Source organism: Schistocerca americana, chromosome 4 (genome assembly GCF_021461395.2).
Source record: "Schistocerca americana isolate TAMUIC-IGC-003095 chromosome 4, iqSchAmer2.1, whole genome shotgun sequence".
Lineage (NCBI taxonomy): Eukaryota > Metazoa > Arthropoda > Insecta > Orthoptera > Acrididae > Schistocerca > Schistocerca americana.
Genome location: NC_060122.1, coordinates 436,975,936 through 436,991,335, shown reverse-complemented (window position 1 = coordinate 436,991,335; position 15,400 = coordinate 436,975,936). Strand labels below are relative to the sequence as shown.

General features: G+C 38.3%; 1 protein-coding gene across 1 annotated transcript in view; it reads right to left on the bottom strand.

The window, feature by feature from the left end:
* The window catches only part of LOC124612767 (alpha-L-fucosidase-like), a 118,707-nt gene that overhangs the window by 10,204 nt on the left and 93,103 nt on the right, over positions 1 to 15,400 (bottom strand). The window contains exons 7-8 of the mRNA XM_047141162.1: positions 4,987 to 5,149; positions 570 to 717 (exon numbers count right to left, since the gene is read on the bottom strand). Of these exons, the coding sequence (XP_046997118.1) occupies positions 570 to 717; positions 4,987 to 5,149 (311 nt within the window). The remainder of the gene's footprint in view (positions 1 to 569; positions 718 to 4,986; positions 5,150 to 15,400) is intronic.

The window sequence follows — 15,400 nt, the reverse complement described above, 5'->3', positions numbered from 1 at the left end:
ATGAAATTATCCTTTCTTATTGGAAGCTATTTATGACATTTCAAACCTTAGCAGCCGTATTGCTCCCTTATTTAATATGCGAGCTACAAGTTTCCTTCTTGTATGTACTAGTCTGTCCTTACAATATTAATGATATTTACAGAAAACTCCATATGGATGAACATTCTCTCAGTCTTCAAACATTTTGCTTTGGAACAGCGTTACCTTTTTCCTTGCTTGTACATTTCATTGTCTATACAGGCACTTTCACACATTATTATTTTTCACTGCTATGGTTTGCACTGGACATGGTGATGCCAAAATAGCAGAAGAAGTCATTAGCAAAATTTTCATCATTTTGTTTCAACTCATGCTGCATTTCCTGACAATTGATTGAGGTTTATGGTATTGTCATTATGTGTTTAGATTTATGGAGATAAGGAAAGTTGACAGGTTACTCATGCACAACAAGTAAAGATTTATACATAAATAGCTATTACCGAATAGTTTTAATATAACACATTTAAGACATTGGTAAGTAGTATGTTTAATGCAAAATTAATTTTTTGATGGGCAAGGATGTTACATACCTGTAGAGGTTTTCCTACACCAAGCATAGTGACAATTGAGGTATTCTTAAATTTAGGTGCACCCAATGTAATGGCTCCTGATTTAGGCCATTTCAATATTATACCATAAACTGACTTTTGAACTGCGTTATCACCACTCTGGGTATACCTGTGCAAAAATAAAATTGAATATACTTTAAGAAGCTCATGGTGCAATAATTAAACATAAAGAACTGTTTTACTCGTTACAGTGTGCCATAAAGCCAGCAGCTACTACTCTTTGACTAGTGTATCGTGCTGATATCAGGTAAGTTGTTTCCAACTACAAATCTGAATAGGAGACTAATCTACCTCTACACTTTCTTTGTAATGTAAGAGATCACAATGTAATTAGAAAGGTTGCATTAACTTTGTACAGCTTGCATGTAGTGTTTTCCCTTGGCTTTTGAATCCTTGAGTCTTTAACTATTGATTAGGAGTAAAAAATGTGATGTAAAAGAAAAAAAGTAACTGAGAGGAAAAAGAGAATCAATCACACAAAAATGCCGTTATGTCCTTATCATAATCACCCAAACTTTGGCACAAAACATTCCGTAATATTGTATTTCCAAGTTCACATTCTTTATACAGATACAAGATCTGTTCAGTTAATAACAAAACTGTTTTTAGATGGAGATAAAGGATTGCAGTGAGGTGTCATTGGTACCAATTCAGCCATCACAACTACCTAAATAACCACCGTGTTGTTGTCTCCATCAATTTTGTTGTTGTCTGTATAAGGTGGCATAGTGTTAATGGTGACTTTTATGAAGTATGATTTCCATGAGCAATAATGCAATGTGAAACAGGTAGTGAAATATTTTACCTTTCAAGCAAGCTTATGAAGATAATGCTCTTGGTTGAATGCAATGTTACAGATGGTTCTCCCAATGCAAAAATTATTGTCAGTCAACTCAAGATCACCCTCAAAGTGGAAGACCTCCAATTTCAACCGATGATGATTACAATCAGAAAATAAATGACCAGGCACGTGCCAACCATTACATAATTGTAAGAGAACATGCAGAAGCTGGCACCTCAAATGACGCAGGTCATGAGATTTTAACACAAAAAATGTACATGAACTGAATTGCAGCAATGTTTATTTCTCATTTTATGATTGAAGAGCAAAAGGAACATAAAGTGAACATTTGCAAGAAACTTCTTTAACAAGCTCATGTTGACAAAACACTCACGAAACCATCACAGGAGATGAGTGTTGAGTTTACAGTTGTGTTATGACATTAAGAAAAAAAGGTTTTCCACTCCATGGTATGGTGATACAGCAACCAGTATGTACAATGAGGAGAAGAATACAGCCTTGGTTATGATGTTGAAATTACTTTTTATTTATTCATCACTGAATCGCGTTTCGACTAATTCAAGGCATCTTCAAATTGTGCTACATTAAAATCAATAAAACTAGAAGAGCTTGACCCTACCTTGGGATTGTACAAAATTAGCTAATTTTAAATTGGACTTAACTTGGTATTGCCTTGCCAGGTTATTACTTTGCATCTTTTCCACTTCTTCCTCCTTCACTTTGTGGACTATAACTTTCATGAAAATGACTGGTTGCAGTTTCTACTTTTTAATTCTTTCTGTTTATTTGAAGGTTATTGGATGTTACATACTTAATACATGACAGGAGCATAATTTACCTCAACCACTTTACTTGCACATGGCGAGGGCCATTTATTTTTTTGGATGTTTTATCAATTACATCCATACTTTACTTATCAAAATTTATTTTAAATTTTGTAATTTCATCTAATCGCAAGATGCGGTCAAGTATTCTTGATTTGATTGTATTTTAATGTAGGCCAATCTGAAGACACCTTGAATTAGGTGAAATGCATGTCATTGATGAATAAATAAACAGTACTTTCAATATCGCAACCAAGACTGTTTTCTTCTCCTCATTAAGAAAAAAAGTCCATGCATCACAGTGGGTTGGCAATGGTCCCCCCCCTTCCCCCCCCCCCCCCCAAAAGAATTAACACTTTCCTTTATAAGTATGAGCTACCTCAGAATATTATTTCATATGACATTATTGAATGAAATTAAGCACAATATGTCAACTTGGCTGATTTGTCTCTGCCCAAGATTTGCAATGATTTGAAGTGAAAATGTGGCTGAACTAAGTTGTTTTAGGAATTCCAAAAAGTGTTGTCCCCCCCCCCCCCCCTCCCCCTCCAAATTCAAATTCTCATCAGTTCATCAATATGGATACAAGGGGAACCATACAGCTAACCAGTTGTATGCCAAATTTTACTCACATCTTTACCTAGGTTTTGACAGGTATAAACCTGTCTTCCTCAGAAGAAGTAATAACACATGTTAAATATTGCACAGTAAAATGATCCATGTAAAATCTAAGGTCAACTTGCATCACATACACAAACAGACAACTCACATCTACACAAATTAGATGGATAATTTTACTGCTGACTTAGCTTTATGGCTTTGTTTATCTTTTCACATAATTCTTCTGAGGAAGACAGGTTTATATCTGTCGAAACCTAGGTAAAGGTCTGAATGAACCTTTGGTGTGCAACTGGCAGGCAATATTATTCCCATTATATCCATAATTCTACAGCTGTTGACTGCTGCCGTGTTCAAGATGTCTTCAATATGGACACCTAACAATTTTGAAGTCTGCACCCAAGTTATTATTTCCTCACTAGGTGTTACACTTTTCATTAGTGTAGTATCTCTAGGTGGGAAGAACTGAATATGCTGTGTCTTTTTGAAATAGTGAATGAGACTATTCACAGAAAAAAATCACTCAATAATATCTTTAAGAACATTATTTACCATTTCTTCCATTGCTGTATGTGTGTTTAGATCTACTGCAATATTAGTGTCATCTACAAAAAGAACTAATTCTGCTTGTTGTATATTTGACAGAAGGTTGTAAACTTACATTAGAAAAAACAGTGCACATAAGATTGAGTTTGTCAAACCCCATAAGAATCTCTTCCGCTTAACATTGCTTGAATTATCAAGCATAACGTTCCACATTCTTTGGTTAGATATGACATTGTCCATTGACTGATGATGCCAAGTCCATAACCTCAATTTATCCAGGAGAATATTGTGATTCACACAGATAAATGCCATAGGTAGGTCACAGAAAATACCAGCTTGTGGTCTTTTGTGATTGTAAAATTTGGTGAGCGAACATGTAAATGGCATTCTCAATTGAATAACTCTTCTTAAATCTAGTTTGAGAGTTGTGGAGGATATTATTGGTGCTCAGGTAGAACACTATTCTACAATACATTACCTTCTCAACTACTTTGGAAAATGATGTCAGTAGTGAAATGGGTCAGTAGTTTTTGACATCCCTCATATCACCTTTCTTATAGAGGGGTTTAACAATGACATATTTCAATCTCTCTGGAACAGTGCCCTGAGTTAGTAATGAATTATATATTTAGCAAACAACAGTGCTTATTACTGATTTCTGACATAATGTACATGTTCCTCTATATTAATAACTTTTCTTAGTACTTTGGGCAGTTTTTTTAGAGTGCAACTACCGCAGGATCTTCACTCGTTCTTGTCAACAGTTATATTTCCCTTTTTCTTTCACAATGTACTTTCATCCCTCTAGGGATCCATGGGTTTTTACACGTCTGTTTAATATCCTTTCTGGTTAGATTATGTGGAAAGCTATTGTCAAATAAAGATATGAATTTATTATGGAACTGATTAAATTTTATATCAACATTTGGTTCATTATAAATTTCGTTCTTGTAAACTATTTTTAAAAATGTTTGTCTTACAATAATTAATTATTGTAATTAATTTCCACTGAAAAGTATCTATACTGTAAGGCAACATCTTATTCACCCTAACTACCTGCACATCATGATTAGAGAGCATTCGTTACAGGGCATATAGTTATTTTCTTGCCCTGGATATGACTGAGGCAATCATTATCAGTTAGGGTCCTCCTATCTTTATCTGTCCATGACGGAAAGTTAATTAATGTGATCACATTGTAGGTTTGTAATAAGGCTTCCAGATAATCTTTTCTATCAGAATTCTTTAGAAAATCTGTACTGAAATAACCACCAACTATTAATGGCTTGATGTTGTCTGACAGATAGGATAGTAAGAAATACGCATGTCCCATTAACACTTCAAAATTTTTCAATGGAGATCTATATACAGTTACAATTAAAAGTGAACTGTTTTTCAATATTAATTCACAAGCACACACTTCTATGTGTTGTCTACTTCATCAGTTCAAACATTTTTTTCATATGTACTTTCCTGTTTAGTATAATATTTGTATGTGCCTGATGGTACTGTTTAATTTCTGGCTCTAATTTTAATTCATGAAAATATTTGAACTGTAAAACATCTCTGGTCATAGATTGATACATACCAAACACCTGAAGTAAGAGTGTCATTTTGTACACTCCATGGCTTAGTAGAATAAATAGCTTCCCCATTTACATCAAGCCATTTGCCCATGTCAGTTAATCTTTCCTCAAATATAGTTGGAATCATTCCATCCTTTGATGGACCAACATTCAAAAGCAGATTACCTGAAACAGAATATCACTGCCTTTAGTTTCATGAAATACTTTACTCAACAAGTGTTTTGAAGATGGGAAGTCAGGAAATATGAAAACAGAAGGAAGAGATAGTTACTTTCAAATGGATATTAGATGGAAGGGAATACATGGATCCAGGGTATATGTGTTGAGAGTGACCTAAAATGGAACAAAGCATAAACTAGCTGTAGGAAAGCAGGTGGCAGATTGAAATTTACTGGAAGAATTCCAAGGAACTGCAGCTCACACACATAAGTACCGACCATGAGTATGGGGCACTTGCTTGATAGAATTAATGGAGGAGAAAGAGAAAATTCAAAGGAGAGCAGCACTTCTTTTCTCTAGGAATCATTTAGTAAGTGTGAAGTCTCAGAGAGGTGTTCATCCAACTCCTCTGAGTAGCCTGATGCTAGGAATCTGTAATGGCTAATACTATGTCCAATTGAATTTGGTATGGTTTCTGTGTTACTCTCCTTCAGGTGACATAATTGAGAATGAGGGACACTAAAATTGCTGTGTATTAGGTGATTAATCAAGAAAACAACTCATGTATAATACTATAGCATTAAATATGGGCTACAGTGGTCTTCACGCTTTCTTGTTAACACTGGATCGATGTTCACAGTAAAGACTACCCATCAAATTGTGCAGCAGCAGAGACCTAAGTAAGAGAAATATTACAATTTTATGTTGCCTATAGAAATGGGAAATAATGGAATGAAGTGTTGACCAGGACAAACATTAATAGTATGTTCAGTACCTTTCAAACAATATCATTATTATTTTGTCTTAGCTTTCCCGACCTATCAACATATACTAAAACTGACTAGGAATGAAAATTGGCATGCAACTAGTATAAAAATCTCCAGAAAATATTTCTGCATCCCCTCCTTTCTTTCATTTTTTAAAAAACTGAATTACTAGAAATGCAAAATTATGTCTAACAGTACAATAAGATCCATCAACAAATTATAACTGATGAAAACAGGAGGAATGATGACTATGTCTCCAAATCAATAAGAAGCAGGGACACAGCACTTAATTAGAAACAAGTAGAAAACAAATACGCTAAATATTCCAGTTACAGCTAGGTAGTACATAAGTATCCTATGCCAACACTAGAAAATCCATAGTAGTCTAACCAGACAGCACAAGTTCTCAAAATTTACTTTGGAACTCAAAATGTATAAAGTTCCTGAAATGACAAATATCACAGTGTATCACTGGATCTCAAACAATTTACACGAGGTGAAATCATATCTGCATTAAGCTCACAGAAGAAATAGCCCTGCGGTTTTTGGACATTTCAAACTGTATTATTAATACAAATGGCACCTCTGATTCTCATTATGAATCAGTCCTTAACTACAGATTCTTTATACAATCTTCAAAAGTTGCTAAGGTTGTCCACCCTCCACCAGAAGAGCACTACAGATAACACAGATATATTCAGGCCTGCTACACAGCTTAGTGATATCCCAAAAACAACTCAGAAGCTCTTTCATAACACACTGCTGCACTTGATAAACAAGAACTCACTACCACCAGTCAACAGAGCTACAGTCAGGCTACATACACATGTGAATATCTGCTCTATGTGAGTATCATAAAACCTATAGGTGAGTTATCATAAAACCTATAGGTGGAAAGGAAATGGATGCTGAAACATTACACATCTGTTAAAGCATTTGACATTCTTGATCATAATGCTTAATTTAATTATATAAAGAGGAAAGGAATTTTAGGTTTTCCAAGTGAATACATTTGATCCTATCCCACAAACCAGCAGCAAAATTTGCACTTCAACAAGACTACGTCACTGCAAATGCTATAAAAACAATAATATACCCATTCACAAATAATCTATTCATATACGGTGTACAATAAAAACAATTTTTTCAATGATTTCATGTTTTCTTTTAAATATTACTGTTTTTATTCACTATTGCAATTTTGATTAGGGTACACAACAAATGTCAAAAAATTGGTAATACAAACTTCACTGATATAAAACTATGGCTAATAAAACGCAGCAGTACTTTCAGATTTCTGTAACTTTTTTGTGAAAAAACAGCTACATTTACACAATAAGACTACTGTTAAAGCACTCCCATGATACATAGCCTTATCTGAAAGCACTTTTAGTGCTGAATAGGAGAGTTTGTGTGCTCCATTGCAGTTGAGAGCTATTACAGCAGAAACATAACTACCAGCTGAGTCACCAAAGCCACACAGGCCTCAATAGAGGAGCCAGACAAATCATGTCCCACATAGGGCAAGAGAGGGGGGGAGGGGTTTCTATGGGCATAGGGAAGCCAGCCTCTTGGGGAGTAAATCCCAACAGAAAATCCTGCCCCCAGCCCCAGGTCAGAGGCTGGGTGATGAAATTTTTGCAGGTAACATGCATTGCCCTCAGGAGGATACAGATTACAAGATGTGACCCATCAAAGAAAAAGGTTAATGAGAAGGAAAATTGATATCCTGAAAGTTTTGTACATCAGCTGGGGGCTGCATATGTCTGCTGCCAGTCCGACATCTCCGCCATGCAGGCTCACTTATCCATTGTCTGCAAGTGTCTCTCCTCTGCCGATTGTGTATTTGTACACGATGGGCATCACATGTCACGACACAGTGTTGTACACAAGCAGTATGTTTATACACCAATTGTTTCAGGCTTCACCAGGGGGCACCAGCTATGCTTCCGAGCAGCATATGCACCACACACTGCTATCAAAAAACAAATACCACCCACACATCTTGTGGATGCACACATACTTCCACCTGCCGGGTGTATACAACTAGGCACAGCCTCCAGCAAGCCAGTTTCAGTTTGAGTTCCAGTACACTGCAGTTCAGTTGCTTTTGCAGTTCCACTGGCTACATTTTTAGTCCTTCTAATGGAACTCACTGAGACAAGACAGGACGCTCTGCATTGCTTCACACCATTGTCATGGCTACGCTACTCCATTCTGGAGGATCTCTCATCTGATACTACCTGCAGCCATAAGGGATGATGTTTTTCCTGCAGATCTGTTATCATGCCAGTAAATTTTGTGTTTGTTATTTCAAGTGATCATGAATGATCTGTCAATTGTTGTTTTTGGGACAAGTGGCATTATGAATTTGTGCAGTTAATAAAGTGTTTTTTATTGCAACTTGAGAATCATCTTTTAACACAGCAAGCAACCACATATAAAGTGATGCACAGAAAAGTGGCTATGTATTTGTGTCCACATTGTTGCAGTTGTTTTCTCTTTCCTCGTTTGCCATAGGGGAGATTGGTGACAAGACTGTTTTCATGTGCAGTTTATGATTCTTGCTGTGTGTGTGTTCTTTTATAGGGTTGCGTTCCGTTTTTCTCACTGGTTGAGAGGTTTCAAGCAAATGGATTTTCACTTATGCGTCAATCTGTTTTGATGGGGAAGTATATTCCTGTCTCTGGTGTCGTCACTATCTTATTCAGAGGAGAGACACTTGCAGACATTCTGTGAATATTCTGACAATCTCTGTGTTTCGTATATGATGTCTTCCGTTCATGTGTTGTTGCCAAAGGAATTATCTTAGTTGATGTTTTTGGTCCGTCTTGTTTTCAGTGATTAGTTAGCACTTTTTTCACACTCCTGTGACAGTTCAAGTCTCATGATTGGCAATGTGTCCCATCAGTGGAGCTGTCTTTGTCTCATGTTGTTCACTATTCAGGTTTTGTCTGAAAAAGCTCCCATTTATGCACCAAAGTTCTGACTTTTGATGGTCAGGAGGAGGACTGGACCATGTATCATCAACAGTTGGAGTTGCACTTCATAGCCCACAGCATATTAAATTTCCAGTCCTCTCCTCACTTTCTTGCAGGTGCAGAAATCTGTGTTGTCAATTTTTCCCAGACTCTTGTCTGGAGGGCAGACTGTAACTTATTGGGGGAACAGGGGATGTGCATTTTGGATGAAGTAACAGTCGCCTCCAGTTATTGCATGTGCACACCTCATTATGAGTTCCTGGCCAAAAGTTTTCTCTACATCTGAATGAGCACATACGTGAAAAATGTCCAGACAGGATGACCAAGAATGATGTGTTTAGCAAGCTGGGCCACCTTCAGTCAGGTTGTTGTACCATGTGGTATTCCGTGACATGTCCACTGAGTTCCACGACAGCTGTACTGCCACTCTTGGCCCAGCCCTCCCCTGTGACACCATCAGTTGTTGACACTGTCATCTATGGCGTCAGGCCTCTCGGTGCCGGCACTACTCCCGGCGTCCCTCCTGTCACTGCCGGCTCTGTTATGGCTGGTCATCCTGCTGCTGCCAAGCCTGTCAGAGGTGACATCTGCCCCGTCATCTCTCTGCTATCTGCCGGACCCATCTTGGCCAGGCCTCATGTTGTCACTTAGTCTGTAAGAGATGACATCAGTCATGTCCTGTTGGAGCCATGCCTGTCATTGTTGTGGTCAGTCTTCACATTGCCGGAACCGGCTCCGTTGTAAATCCCAAGCAGCTGGTTCGACCGCCACAATATGGACTGAATATGACAGGTTGGCAATGGTCTAGTGTGAATGTTTGTTGGGGGTGGCCAGCTGTCAGATGGACTGTGACAGGCGAGCTGAGTGCAAGTAAAAGCAGCTAGTAAGCCACAAGGCCCAGCAGTCATCAGGGTTTTTCCACACAGAAAGAGAAGTGTGTTCTGGGAGCATGGTCATGGGATGAGCTAATATGACGAGGCCTTTGACTTGGAATGTCATCACTAACATCATTTTAATGAAAAATATGTAAAATTAATTGCAAATATGCTGGAGAAAAACCAATGACAACTTTGGAAGTGTGGCAGTAGAATGAGCTCATTGAACATAAAGCCATGCCTGGAGCTTCAATAGTTAAAAAATTGTTAACATTACTACCATTACTATTTATAATAAATTGTAACATCTGAACCCATCATGAAAATCACACTTGTAATACTGCAAATAAAAACTATACTGCCTGCAATGTAATAAACAGATTGTTTTTCTAACTAAACAAATAAAAGAAAATGTTACAAACAATTTAGTTTACTATGTAAATAGTGACAAAACAATGGAATCCACCATAGAGACACAAATAATCTTACCATTATGAGTTTCCATCTTCAGTATTCCAATAATTTTTTATGCGTGTTTAATTATAGTTGTGATTTATAAAATACAGTGATGGTGCATGGCCACCCTCTATAGCAAGCCACATTTCAAACTAATGGTTATATATTGCCCACACACTGGTGGAACTTACTGCTGGATCAAAATTGCTTGTATCGAAAGGGATACATGACATGAGGAGCAGGAATTAGAGCCCTAGGAAAAAACATCATATTATGACAACCGGCCTCCAATTGTTGCCATGTCTGTATGCGACTACGTCTGTCCTACTGTCAGCCTTTGCACCACCAGCTCTGTTCCGATTGGCCCACCACGGTTTGGCAGCCACGTCAATTCTGGTGCCAGCTGTCTTATCTGTGTGTTCAGCACCGGAGTGATCATGACTGGTCCTCTCACTGCTATCACGGCCTTTCCTGTGGCCAGCCCAGTCATTCCCACTGGCAACGCCATGGCCGTCCACATGGCCGCTCCCATTGTTGCTACCAACCTCAATGTCCTAGCTGGCACAGCTGATCTTATCATGTGTTCTTCTGGAGCCTAGATGGTGCCTCCTTGTGAGTTTCACTGCTAGCCCCACCAACACCCCGTCTTTCCTGTTGCCATTCCCTTTCTGGGATATTTTGGGATCATTTTCTTGCATTAATTAGTGGTTCAATCCTGTATTTTCAGACAAATGGCTCTGAGGATTTTGTAGTTGTTAGGCAATGTTTATGTACTGTTTCTGTTCTTGTGTACCAGATGTCATGGGTCCTACACCTCACACTCAGCAGGCTTGTTCATTGTATCTTGTACTCAGAGGTTTATGTCAAGTCAAGGATTCTGGTTTTGTAAATTGTTTTTGGTTCTTTTCAATGCTTTGGACTTGATTATTGTTACTCCATATGGTTTCTCGAGGTCAGTGCTGGTGGTCAAACAATGTCAAGGGAGATAGTTCATCACTGATGTCCAGGTGCAGGGCAAAACAATGTCAAGGGAGACAGTTTGCCACTGATAACTGCTGTCACTCGCCCATGTGTCTGGGCTGATCCAGCACCTACTTGTCAGGCTCCTGCAACACATTAGGCTCCAGTGGCTTCGATGGCTCCTGTGCCCCAGCCTGTTTGAATCCACATGTTGCAGCACAAACAGTCTTTAAATGGCTCATTATGCCTGACAAACAAGTCCCCTCTCATCACCCATGCAAGACACTGCTCTGCTGCTTTGCGACTTCACCACAATGCAGCAGGCTTCGTAAGTGGGAAGGGATTTTAAAGCTTCGCAAGTGGGAAAAGATGTTATATATTGGCCATGGGGTGCATATGTCCACTGCCCGTCTGACTTCTCTGCCAAGCAGGGTTGCCTATCCGTCATCTGCAAGTGACTCTCCTCCAGCAATTGTTTAGTCGTACAAGATGGGCATCATATGTTGCGACACAGTACTGTATACAACAGTATATTTATATACCATTTGTTACAGGCTCTACCAGAAGGCACCAGCTTAGCTTCCAAGCACCACATGCACCAGGAAAATGGCGGCCTGCTATCGAAGAACAAACACCGCTCAAACATCATGTGGACACACATATACTTCTACTTGCAGGGTACATAAAGACCAGGCTCAGCCTCCATCAGGGTAGTTCTGGTTTGAGTTCCAGATCCAGTACAGCGAGGTGCAGTTGCTTTTGCAATTTGAGGCCAGGAGCCAGCTGCACTCATAGACCATCTAATGAAATTCGCCGAGACAAGCCAGGATGTTCCCTCTACATTGCACTGTCATTGTGACAATGCTGCTCCATGCAGCGTGATCACTCATCAGACACTGCCCTACAGCCATATGAGATGATGCTTCCTGCAGATCTGTTATCATGTCAGTAAACATTATGTTTGATATTTCAAGTGAAAACAGATGATCTTTCAGTTGTTGTTTTTGGGACAATCATCATTAGGAATTTGTGAAGTTAAGAAAGTGTTTTGTGCTGCAACTTGAGAATCCTCTTTTAATACAGCAAGAAATCACATATAAAGTGACACATAGCTAAAATAGCCACTTGTAATATGACCACTGAAGAGACCTGCCAAATTCCAAGAAATTAGAAAAGAAATGCGTAAGTACAGAGTGAAAATAGCTTCACAACAAGAAATATGATGGAAAGGACAGGGAATGAGTGCACTGGGGAAACATATACTGATGTATAGCGGGAGGAATACAAGCCACCACAATACTGGCTTTCTTATACATAGCTCAATGAAGGCAAATATAATGAGTTTCAAAGCAGTTAGTGACAGGCTGTGTTCTTTAAGATTTATGGAACAATGTTTCAATGTTACAATCACGTGCCTTTCCCCCTCTGAAGGAATCAGATGAAGATGAGAACGAGGCATTTTTCTCCAAACTGGAGGAGGAAATCAGCAAAGTTCAAAGGCAAGATGAAAAAGTGATCCTTGGGAACCTGAATCCAAAACTATAGAAAGAAAAAGTGTATAGAAACATAACAGGAAAAGAAAGTTTGCATGAAGTCAGTAATGGCAAGGGACTAAGGCTTCCCCAAAGAACTGGAGAGATTGATGATTACTTACTGCAGGCCATATACAGACAGAAGATAAATATGGCAAGAAAAAAAAAGAGTAGCAGAAAAGCGAAACACAATATAAAAAGTCTCCAAATTAAAGAAATAATACAAGAAGAAACTAGAAGAGCTTACGGAGGCAAGAAAGAACACATGGAAGGAAAGGGATGTGAAAACTTAATGGGAGATACAGAAAATAATCATCAGTGTATGCGCAGAAGAAGTAGTATAGAGAGTAGAATACCAAAGAACAGTGAAATAGTTCAGCAAGGAGTGCTCACTGGTAACCCACGACAGAAATGAAGTGAGACAATGAATGCTGTAACGGAAAAGAAGACTGGTGGCAGAAGACAATAAAAAGAAGAGGGAAAGAGTAGGTAAGTTATGTAGGGTGAAGAAAGTGCAGTGCAAACGTAAAAAGATAGAGGAGTTGGACGAAATGAAGGACAATATGAGATACAAAAGTTCTAAGAAAGATGTAGAGAAATGAAGAGAAGATTCCAACTGAGAGCAGTATTCCAAAGTATAAAGATGGCAAAAGTATGTTACTGAGTTACTTGATGGAAAGGGGAAGGCAACAGAGAGGTACCCTTGACTGAAGAAGAGGAGGAACTGGATTTTAAGTTGGAATTAGAAGCAGAGGAGCTGGAAGTTGAACCACCAGACCCAGAAGAAGTGAAGAATGCAATTAAAAACTTAAAAAAAATTATAAAGGAGCAGAAGAAGATGGCATGGTGATCTAATTATTAGAATTTGAGGGAAAGAAGATGGTGCTGGCTGTTAATGAATTAATAAAGAAAATATGGATAAAGGAAGAAATGCCTAAGGATTGGAGTGTGGGAATAATCTACCTACTACATAAGAAAGGTGATACGGCAGGTTGCAGCAATTACCATGCAATCACTCTCTCACATACATTGTACACAGTGTTTCGTACGATCTGGGAGGAAAGGATACTGGGAGATTATCAGGCTGAATTTAGGAGAAATAGATCCATGCAAGTGCCAGAAAAATTTTATGAATATGACAAACAACTGCATCAGTTGTATATTGATTTTAAACCAGTGTATGGCAGCCTATGCAGGAATAAAGTTCTCCAAAGTGTGAAAGAATTTACAATCCCACAAAAATTAGTGAGGCTGACAGAAATGGCAATGAAAGCAACAGTTTGCAAGGTCAGAATGTATCAAGATTTGTTCAGGAGAGTTCCACATAGGAGGGTCTGCAGCACGGAGATGTGATCTCTGCACTACTTTTTAACCCAGAGAGTGGTATATGCTGATGATGTAGCATTAATTACAACGAATGTCAAGAGCTTTGAAGGATAATTATGCTGCATAGGAAGAAGCAGTGCAGAAGTTAGGACTGGAAGTGAATACAGGTAAAATAAAGTACATGATGATGTGAGGTCTTAGTAGGGACAGAAGAGAGACTTAAATAAAAATAAATGGGAAAGGTTACCAAAGAGTGGAAAAGTTTAAATATCTATGTTTGATAATAACAGAAGATAACAGGACAGCAGTAGAAATTCAAGAAACGATAGTAAGTGTAAACCAAAGCTATTATTCATGGCAGAACATATTCAAGTCCAGAAATATTAGTAGCAATACAAAAATCAACACAAATCTGACTATATTAAAAGCTATAACAATGCATTGATTGGAAGGCCGGGTGACAACTACAAAAGATGAAGGCTGGTTACTGAGACAGGAAAGGAAGATTTTGAGAAAAATATCTGGGGCAGTGGGAGAGGAAGAAAGCTGGAGAATAAGGACAAACATATAATTTCAAACAGTTTTGAACAGATGAATCTTATAATGAAACCTGAGCACAGAAGAATAAGATGGGCTGGGCACGTACAGACAATGCCAGGGACTTGAAGTGTTCAGGAAGTGTGTATATAAGCTTGAGGGTAAAGGAGAAAAGAAGACCATGGAAGAGGTGCTTGAAGATATGGAGGGGGACCTAAAAGCAATGGGAGTCAGGAATTGGAAAAGGAACGTAATGGACAGACAAGAATGGAGGCATGTGGCAAAGGAAGTCATGGTTCTGCAGTGCCGACCAATAAGTAAGTATTAGTGATAAACTACATTCTTCTCAAATATATAGTTAATCCTTCATGAACTCTTCAACTGAGTAGTAGCATCATTGAATTAGAGTATCATGTAGCTTTTTTCAATAAGTCTAGATTAATACTTAGAATGTTCCTGCCTTTTAGTTTGTTGTCAATTTTCATACTTCATGTACTGGAAAGTCTGAGCATAAAATTTAAACAAAGAGCAGGTAATATAAAATTATCTTTACTTCTCAAAGAATGGAAAATCCAGGATGGAATAATGACAATACTATAAAAAGGATATATTGCTACTCACAATACAGCGGAGATGCTGCATCACAAATAGGAACAACAAAAAAGACTGTCAAACAAGAAAGCTCTTGGCCACAAAGGTCTTCATCAGAATTACACAAAACACACACCCACGCACATACGCGCCCACAGTCTCTGGCTGCTGAGGCCAGACCATTGATTATTCCATCCGGGATTTTCCATTGTTAGGTACTGAATTTCACGTT